This window comes from Malaclemys terrapin, chromosome 6, assembly GCF_027887155.1.
Source record: "Malaclemys terrapin pileata isolate rMalTer1 chromosome 6, rMalTer1.hap1, whole genome shotgun sequence".
NCBI classification, from domain to species: Eukaryota; Metazoa; Chordata; order Testudines; family Emydidae; genus Malaclemys; species Malaclemys terrapin.
In genome coordinates this window covers 75,155,857-75,177,008 of record NC_071510.1, presented here as the reverse complement: position 1 = coordinate 75,177,008, position 21,152 = coordinate 75,155,857, and the positions used below count along the sequence as shown (strand labels likewise).

General features: G+C 38.2%; 1 protein-coding gene across 1 annotated transcript in view; it reads right to left on the bottom strand.

The window, feature by feature from the left end:
* KIAA0825 (KIAA0825 ortholog) overlaps window positions 1–21,152 on the bottom strand; it is a 414,416-nt gene that overhangs the window by 191,574 nt on the left and 201,690 nt on the right. Inside the window, exons 15-19 of the mRNA XM_054032998.1 lie at window positions 19,353–19,492; window positions 15,570–15,758; window positions 12,776–13,009; window positions 10,706–11,114; window positions 6,574–6,733 (exon numbers count right to left, since the gene is read on the bottom strand). Coding sequence (XP_053888973.1) covers window positions 6,574–6,733; window positions 10,706–11,114; window positions 12,776–13,009; window positions 15,570–15,758; window positions 19,353–19,492 — 1,132 coding nt within the window. The remainder of the gene's footprint in view (window positions 1–6,573; window positions 6,734–10,705; window positions 11,115–12,775; window positions 13,010–15,569; window positions 15,759–19,352; window positions 19,493–21,152) is intronic.

Below are 21,152 nucleotides of genomic sequence, written 5' to 3'. Positions count from 1 at the left end.
AGCCACAATGTCTACAAAGCTATTTTTACAGAGGAAACTCAAGTCGGTGAACCCAGGCTGGAAAGCTCCCATACAGATGCAGTGAAGACATACCCTTTGTGTCACCAGAGCAAAGCATGAAGGCTTCAGTGCAGGCTAGAATCTGTCACATTGACTTTAGAATAGCCTAAAATTCTGTTTTCCATGGAAATGAATTACTTGGCATGAAAAGAATGGTCTTTGACATTATTAGGAAAACATTATGAGGGAAGGACATCTCAGATTGTTTCCTGCAATATTAAGGATTCTCATTTGGGGACAAAGGATGCTGCTACTTTTTGAAGTCTCTGAATACAATGATACAATTGGAAGTGAAAATTGTTATTAACTTGGAACTTTTGGCTCCAATAAATCACCCATTTATTCCCAACTTCCAAAAATGTTTTTTACTTATTACTTGATGTCATAAAATGACCACGTTATGGTGAAAGGCTACAACGGTTATTTATGTATAAATTTAACTAGGCCTTTTGCATATGTTATACAATGCCCTCAAGTAAGTAGTATTACAATCAGAGCTTTCAGTTGTGGGGATCCCTTGATTTCTCAATGGAGGGCACTCAACTTTGGAACTTGCATTCCCTATGTGAGCATCAGAACATGATGTAAGACCTGTCTTTTTACAAAGGCATTTTCTTGTGTTGGAAAGACTGGTGGAGATACATTTTGAGGTAGAAATTTCATCAACAATGGTAAATTTGTTATTTTAAGTATTGTTTATTTACTGCATTTCAGCTAAGAGACCAAAAAATGAGCATGTTTCATAAATGTAAAAATAAATACAAATAAAACCAAATTTGCAAATACATAATAAGAAGAACAGGAGTACTTGTGGCACCTTAGAGACTAACAAATTTATTAGAGCATAAGCTTTCGTGGACTACAGCCCACTTCTTCGGATGCATATAGAATGGAACATATAATGAGGAGATATATATACACACATACAGAGAGCATAAACAGGTGGGAGTTGTCTTACCAACTCTGAGAGGCCAATTAATTAAGAGAAAAAAAAAAAACTTTTGAAGTGATAATCAAGCTAGCCGAGTACAGACAGTGTGATAAGAAGTGTGAGAGTACTTACAAGGGGAGATAGAGTCAACGTTTGTAATGGCTCAGCCATTCCCAGTCCTTATTCAAACCGGAGTTGATTGTGTCTAGTTTGCATATCAATTCTAGCTCTGCAGTCTCTCTTTGGAGTCTGTTTTTGAAGTTTTTCTGTTGTAATATAGCCACCCGCAGGTCTGTCACTGAATGACCAGACAGGTTAAAGTGTTCTCCCACTGGTTTTTGAGTATTTTGATTCCTGATGTCAGATTTGTGTCCATTAATTCTTTTGCGTAGAGACTGTCCGGTTTGGCCAATGTACATGGCAGAGGGGCATTGCTGGCACATGATGGCATATATCACATTGGTAGATGTGCAGGTGAACGAGCCCCTGATGGTATGGCTGATGTGATTAGGTCCTATGATGATGTCACTTGAATAGATATGTGGACAGAGTTGGCATCGGGATTTGTTACAAGGATAGGTTCCTGGGTTAGTGGTTTTGTTCAGTGATGTGTGGTTGCTGGTGAGTATTTGCTTTAGGTTGGGGGGTTGTCTGTAAGCGAGGACAGGTCTGTCTCCCAAGATCTGTGAGAGTAAAGGATCATCTTTCAGGATAGGTTGTAGATCTCTGATGATGCGCTGGAGAGGTTTTAGTTGGGGGCTGAAGGTGACAGCTAGTGGTGTTCTGTTATTTTCTTTGTTGGGCCTGTCTTGTAGGAGGTGACTTCTGGGTACTCGTCTGGCTCTGTCAATCTGTTTTTTCACTTCAGCAGGTGGGTATTGTAGTTTTAAGAATGCTTGATAGAGATCTTGTAGGTGCTTGTCTCTATCCGAGGGATTGGAGCAAATGCGGTTATATCTTAGAGCTTGGCTGTAGACAATGGATCGTGTGGTGTGTCCTGGATGGAAGCTGGAGGCATGTAGGTAAGTGTAGCGTTCAGTAGGTTTCCGGTATAGGGTGGTATTGATGTGACCATCGCTTATTAGCACAGTAGTGTCCAGGAAATGGACCGCTTGTGTGGATTGATCTAGGCTGAGGTTGATGGTGGGATGGAAATTATTAAAATCATGGTGAAATTCCTCAAGGGCTTCTTTTCCATGGGTCCAGATGATGAAGATGTCATCAATGTAGCGCAAGTAGAGTAGGGGCGTTAGGGGACGAGAGCTAAGGAAGCGTTGTTCTAAGTCAGCCATAAAAATGTTGGCATATTGTGGGGCCATGCGGGTACCCATAGCAGTGCCGCTGACTTGAAGGTATATATTGTCCCCAAATGTGAAATAGTTGTGGGTGAGGACAAAATCACAAAGTTCAGCCACCAGGTTAGCTGTGACATTATCAGGGATACTGTTCCTGATAGCTTGTAGTCCATCTTTGTGTGGAATATTGGTGTAGAGGGCTTCTACGTCCATAGTGGCCAGGATGGTGTTTTCTGGAAGATCACCGATGGACTGTAGTTTCCTCAGGAAGTCAGTGGTGTCTCGAAGATAGCTGGGAGTGCTGGTAGCGTAGGGTCTTAGGACAGAGTCTACATAACCAGACAAGCCTGATGTTAGGGTGCCAATGCCTGAGATGATGGGGCGTCCAGGATATCCAGGTTTATGGATCTTGGGTAGCAAATAGAATACCCCTGGTCGGGGTTCTAGGCATGTGTCTGTACGGATTTGTTCCTGTGCTTTGTCAGGGAGTTTTTTTAGCAGATGGTGTAGTTTCTTTAGGTAATCCTCAGTGGGATCAGAGGATAATGGCCTGTAGAATGTGGTGTTAGAGAGCTGTCTAGCAGCCTCCTGGTCATATTCCAATTTATTCATGATGACGACAGCACCTCCTTTGTCAGCCTTTTTGATTATGATGTCAGGGTTGTTTCTGAGGCTGTAGATGGCGTTGTGTTCAGCATGGCTGAGGTTATGTGGCAAGTGATGTTGCTTTTCCACAATTTCAGCCTTTGCACGTCGACGGAAGCAATCTATGTAGAAATCCAGTCTGTTGTTTCGACCGTCCGGAGGAGTCCATGCAGAATCCTTTTTTTTGTAGTGCTGGTAGGGAGGATTCTGTGGGTTAGTATGCTGTTCAGAGGTATGTTGGAAATATTCTTTGAGTCGGAGACGTCGAAAGTAGGATTCTAGGTCACCGCAGAACTGTATCATATTCATGGGTCTGGAGGGACAAAAGGAGAGGCCCCGAGATAGGACAGACTCTTCTGCTGGGCTAAGAGTATAGCTGGAAAGATTAACAATATTGCTGGGTGGGTTAAGGGAACTACTGTTGTGGCTGCTTGTGGCATGTAGCAGTTTAGATAGTTTAGTGTCCTTTTTCCTTTGTAGAGAGGCAAAGTTTGTCTTGTAAATGGCTTGTCTAGTTTTTGTAAAGTCTATCCATGAGGAAGTTTGTGTGGAAGGTTGGTTTCTTATGAGAGTGTATGTTCTCACCAACTGTGACTGGGTGTGAAACAATAATGTGAATAGAACATTCTTGACTCATATGCAGTGTTGGTGTTGTAGTGTCAATCTCAGGATATTAGTGAGACAAGGTGGGTGAGGTAATATCTTTTATTGGACCAACTTCTGCTAGTGAGAGAGACAAGCTTTTGAGCCTACACAGAGCTCTTCTTCTTAAGAGCTCTGTGTAAGTTTGAAAGCTTGTCTCTCTCTCACCAACAGAAGTTGGTCCAATAAAAGATATTACCTCACCCACTTTGTCTCTCTGTCGTTGACTCAGTCTATGAGAGGCTGTTTTCTTTGGTAGCCACCAGATGACAATTTCTATTTATTTATTTATATTATTTTGATTAATTCATAACTTCGGTACTACAGCTCCAAAAAACCTATTATAAATTTCATTAGCTTCGTGGTGCTGATTTCATAAAGTAAAGGTACTAAAAACCGCCATCTCATTTTCTCCATTCTTTGGAATGATTACTCTGAGCAGCCAGTTACTGATTTTTCATGTTAGCTTCTGTTCACATCACAAATTTTAAACTAGTTATGGAAAGCCATGTTTAAAAGTGTTTAGCATGATTTTGTGCCAAAAACTATACATTTTTTAAGTGGTTTCACAGCCATGTTGAAGAAATCTGTTTGAGCCTTGCCAGGGTCTTGAGTATGGCCCCACTGAAAATGTTTTCACTTAAAGCTGTCGTATAGATGTACTCTTCACTTCCTTGCTTAAACTGTTGAGTGGTGTTGAGAGATGCTATTAAACAGATACTACGTTATACTCCAAATAAGGCAAAATTTCAGTGATTTCTCTATATATGCATACTTTTATACGTACATACATCATCGCTAAGATTTACAAAAGCAGATGCACAAAGTTGGGCTCCAAAGTCCATATTTAGGCAACTAAACAACTGACTTGATTTTCTGAAGTCATGAGTGACCAGCCGCTCTTATTGACATAATATGGACTTAAGTGCCTAATTGTGGATTTAGGAGCATGACTGTAGGCAGTCATTTTTGAAAATCTTGGCTTATGCCTAAATTTGCAGTATCATGCATTCTGTTATATGCACTTGATTATACTATAACTACAAATATATATAAGCAATGCTTTTTTTTAAAATTACGTAAATTCAGGCATGTACATCTGTAGTATCACTAGGGTTGCCAACCCTCCTGGTTTCGCCAGGAGTCTCCCGAAATCAGGCTCTATATCCCAGAGGCTACAGAAGCCAAACTGGGAGATTTTAGGTGCTAAAAGTCTGGCGATGCAGCAAGGCTAAAGCAGGCTCCCTGCCTGCCCTGGCTCCACGCAGCTCCCGGAAGCACCCGGTACCTCATTGTGGCTCCTAGGAGGAGAAGGGGGTCTCCACACGCTACCCCGCCCTGAGCGCCGACTCCACAGCTCCCATTAGCCGGGAACTGCGGCCAATAGGAGCTGCAGCTGGTGTCTCTGGGCAGGGACAGTGCACAGAGACCCCTTGCCCCCCCTGCCTAGCAGCTGCTCCCAGAAGGATGCGCCGGTCGCTTTCGGGAGCAACCCGAAGTAAGCGCCACCTGGCCAGAGACCACCCCACATCTCCTCTTGCACCCAAACTCCCAGACAGAGGATGCACCCCTCCCGCACCCAATCTCCCTCCCAGAGCCCGCACCCAAACTCCCTCCCAGAGCTTGCACCTCTTCCTGCATCCAAACCTCCTGCCCATACCTGGTGAAAGTGAGTGAGGGTGGGCGAGAGTGAGCGACGGAGGGAGGGGGGATGGAGTGTGTGGGGGTGGGGCCTTGGAGAAGGGGTGGGGCAGGGGTGTGGCCTCAGGGAAGAGGTGGGACAGGGCGAAGCAAGGGTGTTTGGGTTTGTGTGATTAGACAGTTGGAAACCCTAAGTATCACGTTATTAAATATACCTGTGTTTATTTAAATGTGTAATATTTTATGATTGTGTAGGATGAGGTGGAATCTTTTTAATAGTTTAGGGCAATTCAGTACATATAGGGTTACCATACATCCTGGTTTGAGGCTCCATCCTCTCTTTGGGCAGATTTTTCAAACTGGCAATGTCTGGGATTTTTGCAGAACAGATGCTGCAGCTTAGAAAGAGCCACGATTGGTCCGTTTCCCAATTGGTTCTGCCCCTGCATCTGCAGCTGATTGGTCCATTCCCCTGAAGCCACAGCTGCCAGATCCCGCCCATCCAGGCCTTGGCTCTGGGGAGGGGTCCCATAGGGAAGTGCTGACTGACGGCTGGCACTGCATCCTGGGCTTGCTCTAGCTGCACTGACACCATGAGAGGGAGCAAAACTGACCCCCACCTCCAGTGAGCACCCCCGCTGCAGATACCCCCTCCATTACCCCCCAACTGTACCTCCTCTAGTTCCTCTTCTCCCTCCTTCCAACTCCCCCATCCCCTGTCAGGGTCCTCTTTTGGGAACCTGAAAAATGGTAACCCTAAATAATCAGAAATCATGAGAGACTCCTTTTATCTTGTCTAGATTCTATAGGTTGCAATACACAACTGAATTTGTTTCCAAATGGTTAGCACAGATGCTCTTATATGAATATTAAAAGTGATTTAACCACACAGGGTTATACAGATTATATCAGTCTTTCATCTGAATTAATTTACTTCACCACTACAGTTATAGGGTTTGTCTGTTGTTTTGTTGTTGTTTTTTAAATCAGCAAAATTGACTTACGATGTTTAATTCTACTTCCTGTAGGAGTCAGATTTTCAATAGCATGCTGATTTTCTTACTATGTTCTAACTCCTAAAATAGATCTGTGGTCTACACAATATAAATCTGAAGCAAGTTTATGAGCCATGCTACTGTTAAAGTACATAAATAAAATCTATATTGTTTCCTGTAAAGTAATCTTTACTATACAAATGCAGAAAAGCCTGAACCAAATAGGTTCTATTACAATGCAATATTGAGTTTGGTATTGACTTTAAGAAGCATTATCACCTCCTTGACTAACCCTTAGCTGCCAGCAGACGCTGCCTCAGGCCAGTACACACCTAATTGCTCGGTAAAATGGCCGTTTCCCTACCTCATTGAGCCGGATGATGTGATAAATTTGCCTCAGGTACTCGCTGCCACCTGGTTTGTGGCAGATATCCAGGACCATCATGTTTATTTTCTGCTCAGTCAATTCAAATGCAATATCTCCCTTCTCTAACCCTGCACCTTCTTCAACTGAAATAAAGGCACTAAAATAAAGAAAGCATACAAATATTACTATTGTAAAGTAATAAACATTGTTAAACCACAAAATCTTAATACAAAGTGTTAATGCAAGTCCATATATAATATAATTTGTAAAGATCTGGATTGCACACAAAATGTTGATGTTTAGATATATCTCTGAAGTTTTTATAAAATTATAATAAAAATAGTATGTTAAGCGCTTGAAAGCCTATTAAAACTATAAGCATTTTTGTTGCCTCTATATTTTTATCTATAAAGTATTTTCGCATTAGTGCAATTGTTGAAATTGCTGTAATCAGAAGGATGAAAACATAAAACATTTTAAAGAACATGTAAGAATTTTTTATTTTCTCTTAGCATTAAAAAGTATTTTTGCTACTAAAAACAGCATTAGCATTCAATCTTTTGCACATTTTTCTTTGCCTCTGATTGCTTATATTAAAGACTAATTAAATGTCAGACAGATAGCCATTATACTCAGTATAAATTAGAAAATTTAAATCTTAGTCTGTTTTCCACTGGTTATTCATAGGTAGCCTTTTGCCACTTGTTGCCTTTATTTATTTATTTTTAACCTAGTATGGTACTTTCCTCCTGTTTCTTCTCTGCCATATGATCCTAAAAAACTCGTGACTATGATTATTTGACTACTTTCCCTCTTACTTTCCCTCTGTAAGAAACAAACTAATAATTATGTGCTTACTAGGTATCTAGTGACAAACTGTTGAAATGCATCCTTATCAACTTTAAGCACCATCTATCTCAGAAGACCTTAAATACTGGGGTTTTGTAGCACAAATATAACTTGACACACAGCTATCACAGTGATGGACACATTAGACCTTTACTGACCACATCATGCTTGCTACATTCATTACTGTAGTCATACTAAGATCCACAACATAAGCATTCTGAGTGAAAGCCAAAGTTTTCATTGTTTATGGGTCTGAATAAAATTTTAAAAAATGTTGTGGTGCATACAGCTGTAAATTGCAGTTTACTATTGAAAATATGCCATGATTACAAAATAAGTTCTGCTGAAAGTAGCTGTTGACCTGAAGGCTCACTTAAATGCTACACAGCTGCTGGACATTAATGCTGATATTGCTTCCATGTGCAGCTTGAGAACTTCTTACAGAGTAAATAGTTGAAAATATAAACTAAAATTTTGTTCTTTGCTGAATTGAAGTAAATGATACTATGTTATTATGGCATATTTTATAGAAAAGCTTAAAAAGAAATTGATCTTTAGAATTAAAGCATATTTTACGGCTGGTCTTTTGATGCTATGTATAGATACAAACTGAATTTTCTTGTCAAGCTTCTTAGAGGTTGACATTGAAAAAGTTGAGGCCCTCTGACAAAGGAGTGTATCAGTGTCAGCACCCAAATTGTATCCTTTCCTGTCCATCACTGTGCAGGTGAAGCAGATGATTGGATTCAGTCAGTGCTATGATTAATGAGTTCCTCTTTGGATTTGGGACTGCCTATCAATCATGTCATTAGGGAGAATGTGCCCTGAAAGAGGCAGACCTCAGCCAAGGAATAACTGCATTCATCTTAATCTGTATATGCACCCAGTCAGCCAAGTCAGGGTCACCATGATGAAAAACAATAATCTTCAACTCGACAAATTACTTTGCAAAGACAGACATTTCTTTACTTTTCGGGCTGTGTGTTCTCCAGAATGTAACTTGACTGTTTACAACTCGGGTGTTACTACAAAGTGAAGGTTGTTTTAATGAATAGTAATGCTTTCAGGCAATATAAAAGACAGGCAATGCATACAGCTGCCACTTTTTCCACAGTAGTTTTAAAAAAAAAATCCATAAAGCAAAGTTAAATGTATGTTCAGCAACTGAAAAAATAACTAATTTTGTATACAATCAAAACAATAATCTTGTTTAACATAATGATTTAACATAAAAAACACTATATGCTTTTGCTTACAAAAATATTATGTACTTCTGGTACATGTCTTGAGTGGTTCAGGTACACAGAAACTAGAGATATGGTGTGGGTGTGTGCATGTTATAATTGTTGATAGATAGATACTATAATTGTGCACATATAAATATGGATGTACATGCATACATACACACATCATTTTAATCATAGGATGGGCTCCACAGTGTTCTATTGAAGATTCTTATAGGTAACTTATCTCAGAAGAATCAGTTTGAGATCAGAATCCTTCTTGAAAGATCCTTTTTTAGTTTAGCAAACTAAATAATTCTACATGGACCACTTCCTTACCTCTGCTAATACTGTGAATTTATTACGTCACTGGATCTGTTTTATAAATTGTTTTAATAAACAACCTTTGGTTCTGCATTGAATATCTCATCTACTTAGTCACTTTCCCTTTCAGGCACAGTAGCCTGGCACAAATTTAGACCCTGCTCCTGCAATGAACTTCATGTTGGCAGACCCCATGCTCCAGTGGGGAGTTCCTCTATGTACAGAGACCCTCCCATGCAGAGCTCATCATGACTGGAGACTTAGAGAGTAAATAATGGAATTATTCAATTCCCTAGACTCAAAATGAGTAAAAATATTCTTTTGACTAGTTGTTCAGCATCTTAAGGAAAGAGTCATTGCCCAAAGTCAGATACCTGGTGTGACAGCTATTAAATATTTTTTAAAATATTAGGAAAATTAGTATAATACTATACCTATTTAACTTTATGATTAATTTTTCAAATTAAGTAGACAAACAAAAAGTTAAAGGACACTTCTGAGAGTTATTAGGAGCTGTCACTTAGACACTACTCTTAAATTGGATTTCCATTGCTTTAAAAAGGGGTCTATAATCTGAGTAAATTATAAATTGAATTATGACATTATTCTGGTCGATATTAGTCTACAAATTTAAGAACATATTTTGCCTTATGACTACTCACATTGATGGCATCTGCCTTTAATCTTTTAATCATTGGATTAAAGCTTGTAAATTAGTATTAAATGCAAATGTAAAGATTATGAAGGTCAATGTCAATGAACATTTGTGTGATACTATTACTGCTTATTGCTATTCTTGCCAACTGAATGCCCCTAGAAGAAAAAAATGCCGTACCTCAGTGTGCTGCACAAAAGCTTTTCATTTACATTGGTGACTCAAATGTGAATTTCTATACTATTTATATGGATTATTACTGGGAGGAAATTAATGACACTGACCTTGTAGAATATGTATGAAAATGACAAACCATTTTACTTTCAGTAATCAACAAATTTATTTTGTGTAACTTCTATAAATTAATATCAGAAAGCTGATAGGTAGTATTTTTAAACAATAATACATGTCATGACAATTTTCTTCCATAAAACTAATTTTTGATAAGAGAAAGCCATAAGCATATTTAGCATATTCAACCCCTCCAGAAACCTTAGCAAGGTTTCAAAACATTTGGACATTGATGTCAAATCTGCAAGAATGTTGATATTTGCCTCATAAAGAAACAGTTGGGTGCCTTACCTGTCCTGTTTATATATGCCCGAATTGCCCTCAGGGTTTGTTGCTACAAAGTGAAATACGCTTATTTTTTTAATCACAGAAAAAATATAGAAAGCTGTTTAAAGACATTAAGTCCTCTTTAATTTAATCATCATAGCAAAATCCATTTACAAACATACTATACTGCCCTCCAGTTAGTGTACCTGTTCACATAAAGAAAGATTAGAAACTAAAATTGTCCTTGTTTTACGATCACTGTGATAATCAGAAATCTCTTTGTGAGTAGACTGTTCCAATGAAACAACTGTGGTTTACGTTTTTACTATGCAATTGATTTCCACAAATCCTTTACTATCAAACTTTCACCCTTTTAAGAACAACTCTAAATTAGAGAAAATAAAATCAGTGTTCACCTGCATTTTGTTCACTGGTATGTATTTATTTGATGCTATTATGAACTTTTGCAAATAGCTCAATGAAAGAAATACATCATCTGAAAATATTAAATTCTTCTTACCAGTCAGTGCTCAATTTTCTTGCTTTCAGCAACTGGCTTTCAATCCAGTTTGGTCTTTGTTGTTCTATACTCTGTATAACCTTCTGTGTTACTTGTTTAGGACTACTTTTCTGTTTTCCCACAATACTTTCCAAACACACACGAACTAAACTGAGTTTCTCTTTGCTCCATCTGTCAAGTGTTGCACCTGTTAAAAGTTCTGCGGTGTTTCCATCCTCAAATATCCGACATATAATTACAATCAAGTTCCAGACAAGCAGACCAGCTTTCTTCGATTCAACAAAGTTTTTTGACATTTTCCTCTCAGACAGAAAAAAGAAGTATTTAATTGGGGGAGGCAAACATGCAATCACTGTAGGTAACTTGCTGATTACAATAGATACAGCCTGAGCTGCAAGCCTTGTGAAGCCTTAAAAAAAAGAAAAAAAGAAAGAAAAGAAGGTATGATTAACGTTAATATTCGGGTTCTATCACAGTACAGTTATGAGTGTTCTATGATGATGTCTAACTTTTGTAGTGAAAATGGCTGAAAAGATTAAGTGCTCAAAAGTGTAGCTAGACCTCTACTGTGCTTTACTGTATATTAATCTCCAAAAATCTATTGAAATGAAATCCTGTAATGACCTGAAAATAGAAAACCAAGAAAATGTAGAATTAAGATCGCTATTCCATATATATCTAGTCCTCTTGTGCTCATCTATTACAGCACAAATAATAGAGCACAGCCCAGATATTACAGCACATTTAATAGAGATAAAGATCACTCATTATTCTGAGTGACTTGGAATAAAATGGGACAACAGTTTGACTTTAAAAATACTTTGTGTTGTTGTTGTTGTTTTGTTTAATTTGCAGTGTAGGGTAATGTGCTAAATCTCTCAGAGTCTTGAAGTGTATTTGTAATGTTTAGTCCCCCCACCCCACTTTTCCTTTTTAAGCCCACAAATGTCCTCACATCACTCATGATTATTGGCTTCTGCAATATAAGCAAGATGTATGCTGGTACAGCACCTACTATTGAATCGTTCTGGAAATTGGAAGGTAACTACAAAAGAGACACAGATTGAAAAAAGATAGAGAAGGACACAATTAAAAAGAGAAAGGAGGCCAAGTAGATAGCATGAAAGAAATAAAAAGTGGGAAGGAAAAAGGATATGAAGAAGAATGGGGTAGATGCTCAAGCAGTGTAAAGCGGCCTTACAAAGTACACTTAAAAATAATTTACTCCCACTTTATGGCCGCTTTTCATTGCCAGAATATTGTGAAGGGATGTGAGTGTAACTGAGAATCAGGTCATGATTTTGGTGCCAATCTTTTTTTTTTGGATCCTTGCAAAAATTAAAATCATGGTTGTTTAGCCACAGGTGGTAAAAAAAAGTACTTGAAATAATCTTTACTCCCTATCCATTTTAAAAATGTTTTCTATTATCTATGTTTACCATATTACTTTTCTTATTTTAATAATGGTTTAGAGAAAAATATCTGCAGTTGCAAATTGTATGCTAATTTCAATGCTATATAAATATAAATTGCTGTGTTATAAAGCAGTGATAAATGAGGTTGTAATGTTTCAACCCCAATAACATATCTTAATTAAAACTGTGATGGCTATGAGATATTTACAACCAACGAAATCTAAAAGGTTCACAGTACTTTACACTGGTTGAGAAATTGAACTAAAATGATTTCCTGGTTTTGATCACCAAGAGATCATCCTAGGATATCTTGAAGCATATTGTACTATATCTTGAAGCACATAGTACTGTGAGATATGTGAAAAGATTTAAAATAACTATATAGACTTTAACAACACCACAGATGAGTGCAAGGATGTAATTCCCAAGTTATTGCAGTTCTAAATTAATAAAGAAGAAACGTACTGACTTATAACAATTTCACTAATACTTTTCTGAAAAAAATCAGGAAATTTGCTTGCAATTTACAATAATGTTTGTTGTCAAATCATACCACATATCAATTCTAATTCTTCAATTTTGATATGTTCTCATTAAATGGATAAACCGCTCTTATGACAGGTTTATATGAGAACACTATTTAAGTGTCACCTACATTTCCCAGATTCTTTTCTCTTCATTTCTCTAGGTGTATAATTCCATTCCTTTGGAACTGTCTTCAGCAAACTTTCAGGAACTATTTGCTTGTGTTGATAGGTTCCATAGTTCTCTGTTGCCTCCCACGAATGCATCAAAGAAATTATTTGCTTCACTATACCCTTGACTGAATTAATCAAAGTCACCTTCAAACATCTGATAACCTCTGGCTCTGATTCACCACAACTAGAAACTTCAGACAAAAGAAAGCATTAAACATTCAATATGCAAACAGCCATTTGTGTACATTTGATTACTATTAGAATTTCAAAAAGAGGTATTATAAAACCCTTGTGAAAAGAAATGCAACAAAATTATGATTCAGAACAACTTCATAGTTACAGTCATGTAACAAATTAGAGAAATATTACAAAATTAAAATAATATGGCTTGTATGATTTAATATTATAGGACTATGTATTTTATAGTTTAATTTATTTTTTCTTTTGTTTTTCCCTTTAATTTGAAGCTAAAAATTACACTTTTCCAATTGATACTGTCCCTTTCCATGCTGCATATGTTTTTAGTTTATTTGTTTTAATGGAGCCAGCTGATATGACCATTTTTGTTTACTTCTTTACCTCCCTAGCTGGATCATCAATAACATTAACACAGAACTGAGAATAGTATTTGATAGTTAACCAGACTGTTTGGTACTGCTTAATAAGAAAGCAAGCAGAAGGAAAACAGAAGAGAACATTCTAGTGACAAAATGATGGAATTAAAAAAAACCCCATTATCTAGCACAGAGTGCCGTCATATTACTATAGACAATATTCCACAAGTAAGTTATCTACAACACAGTTTATATTGTGAGTAGCAGGTATCAAGATGATTTAGGAGCATTCTTTCCCTTATTCTTAATATCTTAGAGAATTTACCATTCTCTCCAGAAAAGGGGCACTGCAGCCCTCAAGTCACGTAGCATGTAGTTCCTACTGGAAGTTCCACCAGATGCTGGAGTGGGAATTTTGAAGGGCATGTGTGGAAGCAGATTGTCACAAAACTTCAAAATTTTGACTGAGTAGAGGCCACCACTACTTTACTACTATGCAGAACTAAAATGAAAAGCGATTTGTGGATGGGTGATGAAGAAAGTGGAATGAGGAAAAGGAAGGTGAGAATGAGGCAGACAGAAGGACCATACACCAATCAACAAATGAACTGGGCTGCAGGACAGCTAACAGTAGACCCCAAAATGGAACTCAGCAGAATTGTCCCTCAGAAAATTTGAGAATTTTCAGTTAAACCTGAATGGAGAAAGGAGAGAGAAAGCAGTAGGGAAGATGTCGCCATCATATTTCAGGCCGGGGAGAGGTCTGGGGGTGCTGTAGCAGGAAAACTGAGCCACAGTGATTGAAAATGTAGCTCAACATTCTTGGAAGCAGTTGCTGCAGACGTCTTGGTGAGACAAGTGGGAGGGAATGCAAGGTGGGGATGCTGGAGCAGTAATTTTATGAAGTGTAGGCGTTATAGAGTTGTCTATTAAAATACATGGGAGCTGAACGTTGGTTCCTTTGGTCATTTAGTTGTCATATCTTAGGTCAGGGAAATTTGAATAGGCTCTTCTTAAAGCAGCATATTCTGTCTGATTGATAAAGGATGGTGTTACTGACAGCATAGAGTTCTTCCTTCTCTTTGTTATCTATCCTCTCCTCTTATTTCCCTCCTGCCTTTTCTTCTTTTCTTTTGTGCTATATCATCTCTCCCCTGTTTCATTTTTCTATTTTACTCCCTTTCCCACTGTTTTTTGGGGGGAATGGAAGCTTCCACACAACCTAACTCTCTTCACCTGTTCTGGGGTCAGCTAGAGGCCTTTGTCCAAACTTCTTTCACCTATCCAGGGGGACAAATGTCTGCCTCCATCCCCCTCTCAGTCTCATCTCCCACCCCAGGACCCTTCTGTAAGTTTCTATAGATCCCCACCTCTCATCCCTCTTTGAAACCCAACAGCCTCTGTGCCTTTTTTCTTCTCCCCTCCTTCTGTGCCTCAGGCCACCGGGTCTTACCTGCAGCTCACTCACTCTTGGGGAGCATCTCCACCCCCTTGATGGTCACTACCCTCTTTCTTCTCTCTCACACCTTCACTCAGACTCTCCTCTCCCCAACTTTCTTTTCCTCAGGGCCTCACCACTCCCCTTTCTGGGCACAGAGAGCTATCTACTCCCATCCTTTTCTTCCCCTTGGGTCCTACACCCTAACACTTTGGAAATCATCAGTGGCCTCCAACTCCTATCCCAGACATCTCTCCCTGTCCACTCACAACTCGGACCCCTTTTCCCTTTGCATCATCAAGTAGCAGGTCTTCTGATCCATCCCAAACCAGCATGCCCACTGCACCTCCTATGTTAGATAGGCAGGAACAGAGAAATTAAGCATTCAGCAATTATAGGAGGTGTTTGCTGCTTGCTGCCTGGGCCCTCTGCGATTTGGAACAGCCCTCACCCCCACGTCAGAGGCAGACACTTTTGAAAACTGGACTCCCACTGTACCACAAATTTTTCTACAACAACAAATACTGTATCCATGAAGATTTCCACTGTTTCTGCAAACCCTTGATGAAGTATTAGACTGCAACTATTCATAATATGATTCTTCAAAACACTTCAAAATTCTAATATTATTTTAAGTAAACTTCCATAATTTGGACCAACTTATTAAAACAAAAACTAATATAAAAAACTAATGTATCTGAAAATGAACAAGATTAAACACTGGCTTTAAAATGTTTATATCACTAATTGTTTTCATACCTGATATATTGTATAAGCAATCCCATAGTTGCTCTTTTTTCATGTAGCTCTCAAGAACTCTACCGAGCGATTTGGGTGATAAAGTGCAATAGGATAATACTGTAAAGATTGCTTCAGTCAAAGTAGGCTCTTTGTTATTTATCTGTTTTATGCAGGAACTTTGTTCATCACATTCTGATACTTCAATTTCTTGAAAATGAATAAAATAATGGTTAGTAGAATTTTCAATTAATTCTAGTTATAGAAATAAAAAGTGTCAAAGCAAACTGAAAACTGTATTTGAACTACATTTCAAAACACAATACCACTGAAATCTTTCACATAATAACATTTGACTCATTATGTCTGCTTAAGTTATAGCCAGTCATTAAAAAAATATCAGAAGTACTTAAAAAAAATACAGTATACACCTACTTTAATTCAAAATACATTCAAAACATAATTAGAATTTTATTATTCACCTATACATAAACTAAAACAGCAGTGATCAATACAGTGCTATTTCTGTAATAGTTAGGATTACCATCAATAAACTTTACTCATCACTTGGGTAATTTCATTATTATATTAATAAAATGAAATAATATAAATCAATTGGTTAATATCCAAATCAAATGACATGACAGTTGTAGACCTCTCCCAATCACTCAAGTTTTGTTTTGTTTTGTTTTTTAATTTTTTGTGATAATGAAAAATAATAATTTCTCAAAAACAAAATCTCAGTCCTGGTAAGACACCCAGGCCAATATTTTCAGAAGTGACTAGTGATTTTGACACCTTAAAAGGGTTTGTTTTTTTTATAGGCGTAGTGCTCAGCGTTGTCTGAAAATGGGAATCTCTTCATTAACTCAAGCTGGACACCCAAAATCTCTAGCCACTTGTAAAAATCTTGGTTTCAGAGTTCGGAGTTTATTTTGATCAGACACACACAAGTGAATGTCGTACTGTCTCACTCTCCAGGATAGTCAGTAGATTAATCTGTCTGTGCAAAAAGGACAGCACTGTAGTTGGGCCTCAAACTAGTATCCTTATAGTCTACAAGTAGCAACACTATCAATTGATCTAAAAGGAACATACAGCTTCCTTGTCCAGTAGCAATTTTGCCAAGTTTAGCTCCATATACATCTTATCTGTATCACTGTGTTTCAGTGAACGTGGATTATTTTTTGTACAAAATGAGGGAAGATAAAGTCTCAAAGGAGGAGTTGGGAAATCCTGCCTTACTCCTCAATCCAGTGTGGTGTAGAGTATCTGAATTCTCCTATGAGATATGAGACATTTCTGAAATTCAGTTCCCTCTCGCTTTGTTCCAATTACTTTTCTTTGAATATTAACTGCTCAGTCACCTGAAGTGGCTAAAAAAATCACAAGATTTTAAAAAAATAATAAATGTTGCATCAGTTTATTTGCCTTCTAGGTTTTGAATCCTTAGGGTTCATATTTTGAAGCTTTTCTCCACAACTGTGAGAGTTAGAAACTTACTTTTTAAAAATGAAAACTTAGATTTCTATGTATTCACATGATTCCATCATCAAATATTGAGAGAGACTCATAATAAAATAATGAGAGTTGGCTACAGTGTGGCCACAGCTCCATCCAATCCCTGCCCTTCTCCCATTTTGGAGAATTGCTCTTGGGCACTGCTGATATTTTGGATGGTTCTTACACAGTCCACACAAGGACAGGAAAAGCTTCCTAGTCCTTCCATTCATAACTAGGAATTATTTGGGGGAAGTTCTATGGCCTGTGTTATACAGCAGGTCAAACTAAATAATCTTGGAAGTCCCTTCTGGCCTTCGGATCTATGAATCTATGAAAAACTACACAGCCACATAAAGAGAGTGGGTACTACAACCTAGCCCTATGTATTTGTGCAGTTCCTCACATAATGAGCGCAATGGCACTATGATGGTACAATCAATCATCACCACCCACTAAATGCATCTGAAACATATAAGTATTTATTTCAATGTAATTTATGCTGACATATTTTTGCTTTTTGAGCATAAGAGAAGGAAAAAGTTGAGACATTTTAAAAAAAAATTTTCTCTTTAGAAATTCTGCATGACTCATGCTGTGAAGTTAAATTTCAGGTAGTTTGTGGTCAGTTATGCAAATTACTCCAAAATCCAAAATTATAACATGCTTGTCTTTTAACTGCTTAAACATATCATTCTGAATTCAGACATAAATAATTACTACTTCTGATGAAATATGTATTCATGTATTAGTGTAAGACTTTGGGCTGCATGAAGAAAAAACAAAATCTACTGTCTTTGCTATGACCAAGAAATAGGTCTTGATAATTTTAGATTATTTTATACAGAAAGCTAGATCAATCACACTTCTACAAATATGTAACGTTATCAAGACTGTATCAGTTTTCCCAGAGAGTTTTAGGTGTAAAAAGTGCACTGTCTGAAATGGTATTGGTGTTTTGTTGATCCATACAGTATACTATTTTATAACACTTAATGTTTCTTTCCTATAAAATATCAAATTTGTAATGTAAAGAATGTGGTCAATTTTACCAGCACATATTTAATCAAACAGAAATTACTCTAGAAGAAAAAGACTATTATCGGTTTCAATGTTATATTAAACAACAATTTATCAATGTTACTGTAGTTAATATAGCTCTACAGCATATATAAACAACATAATTTCTAAGTCTAAGTAGCATATATTCCCCTGAAGCTCAAAGGGCTGGTCAGTCAATAGATTAATAAATTCTGTCACTTCATCCTTGTGATAATTGAAGCAGCTAGTAAAATTCAATAGCGGATAACACCAGGGTAAGAATATTATCCTGATCAAACATTTGTCAGTCTTTGTAAAAGATGACAGGTATTTGAATAGGTAAGTGAATGCAGTTCAGCACTCAATAAGAAGCATGACAGAAGTTGAAGCAATGTTGTGCTTCTGACAAATGTAAGACCACTTTAAAATGACAGAAGTAAATTATGTCATGTTTAATAGTATGTGGACGTAATATTTTCTGTTTGATAAGTAATGAGAAATTCATTTGCAAAAGAGTGATAAAAACTGATTTGTAACAACAGAATATAGTTCAACATTACGGCAAACATTATGCCAAATCAGTAACTACATCATAAACTATTCAGCATTTTGATTCCTTTATTTGAAAGCTACTAAAGTGTTAGATGTGATGATAATGTTTATTGTTTTCAAACACAGTAAAAGCACAATAAAAGATGAAAGCCTGTGTAGAACCATTCTTCCACTTGCTTTCCTATTTCTCGCATAATTACATATCTCTAACTATTAAAATATGAGGAAGAATACAGTTGCAGTTTACAGTAACAAACACATATAATTTCTTAACCAAAATCTCTTAGAAGCTTTTCAATGTTGAAAGGATCCTTTAGAGTCCTAACTCAGGCTAGTTTTTTTCAAGCAAAAGCTAATTAAAGCAATTTTGATATCAAAACTCTGATAACTTGAAATTCATCCATTTCTTCTTAAAAACAAACTAATTTGAAGTTGTGACAGTGGTCTATTTTATCAAAATGCTATCTGCCTTCAAAATATGAATGTTCAGATTGACTGCAACTCTCTTAGTAAAAAGTGAAAAAGGATTCTTCCTCCCTCCACCCCTCCCCCAGTACAACATTTGTCCCACTGATATCTGGATAACTACTGATACCCACAACTGGCTGGTATCCTTCTATCAATAGTCAAGTAGTGAAAAATATAGCAAAACTCAAAAATTTATGTGTGTTTTCTTGCTGCCATTCTTACAAACAAAGCACAAATACTTACTTGAACTTTTCAATAAAATTTTCACTAAGAGACAATCCTGATGTAGCAGTGTTTCCAAAAGCAAGTTCCAATTACAATACGGTTGGGATAAGAGCAGTTTCAGTTGACCCTGGGCTGCCATTTCTCCGGTTGATGGAGTCCTTTCAAAATGTAAGATAAAGACAGAATAATGTAGTTAATTTATCTATGAAATTAATAGCCTTAAAGTGCAGATGTAATGCTAACTCCTTTAAATGTCAATTCCTCCCAGATTACTCAGAAAATGCTTTCATGCTTGCTTACTTTAAGGCTGCTCAGGGAAGGAATTACATTTAATCTCAACTAGCTAAAAGCAAATTAACATTTGGTAGTCTGCCAAATTTATAACTGATACAAAGTAACCCCACTTATCTCTTTCGTGGAACCATGTATGTTCTTGTTCCATGAGGCAAAAATGAATTTTCATGTGCTTCAATAAATTTGAGGTTATTATATTTTAGTACAGTGTTACATTAATTGTTTAGCATGAGGCTATAAAATATCTGAAATCAAGTATATGAAGTGGATAAATAACAAAACCAATGAAAATGCTAAAAGGAGTATGTAATGGGGTGCTACAGGAGCCATGTTTTCAGTGTAAAGGATATTTTTCCAAGTCCTGCAAAATCCACATGCAAAATGAGATTGCTCTAATAACTGGTATGCCAGCAAAGGGCTCTAGGTAGATACAGTCGTTCAAATCTGAGTTCATTCTGGTCACAGATTTCCTGAGATACAATCCTTTAAAATTACCTGTTTTAAAATTTTGTCGTCCCTCCCACCCCCCACCCCCCACACACAAACCTGGGGAAAATACTATGGTCAGGATCCAAATGAATTTACATCTCAGGATTTAACTTGAGCTCAGCTAATGAACACCACCAAGAGCCAGCTTCAAAATGTAAAATTTAAGAAGTGAATTGATTTTGAGTCTGGTTTTACAATTTGATGCACCTGGCTGCTGCAAGCAACCTTCCCCACTCTGCCCCATCTGACCCCAACAGTGGACTCAGAGCTCCTAGCTCAGTAGAGTTGGGGGAAGGATGACCCTCAACACCCTGGCCACTTCCCCTCCTTGCAGGGCAGCCGCTTGGTTCCCGCTCACTTTCTGTCCCCTCTGCCCTCCCTGGGGCTGGCGCACCCAGGCAGCATGCACTGTCCCACTCACCGCGCAGACGCAGCCCCAAAACTTCCCTCTAGCGAGGAGCCGAAGCCGCCACCGCAGGAGGCTTCAGGGAAGTTTTGGGGCTGGCTCCCACTTGTTGCTCTGACAGTGCACATAGCCCAGGTGCCCTTGCACACACAGTGCCAGGGAGGGCAGAGGAGGCCTGGGAACAAGGACCAGAGAGCAGAGGACGGGGAGCGGCAAAGCTCCTGGCTCAGCACAGCCATTGGAGGGGTATTCCCAACATCTGAGTGACTAGTAGCTGTCTCGCACCTGTTAGCTTTGCTCCCTGCTCCAGGCAAGCTCTACACAGCAGCAAGGAGGAGCTGGAGCAGGAATGGTGAGACTGCTCAGCCAGGCAGTATTGGTGCTTCCAGCTACTGCACTGGCTGCCTGCAGCACTGCTCCTCTGCTGCCAGGAACTCTGGGCTACATCAGGAGGACTTCCGGGACCTGAGTCAAGTGCAAACATGTGGCCACATGCACACACAGGAAAGCAGTAGGGCTTGGACCTTCCATCCCTGCATGGCCCTGGGACCCTAGGTTAGCACAATTGGTGTGTGGACGCACGGGCGGTTAGGCTTCAGTCCAGGTTCAAACATGGACTTATATTTCTG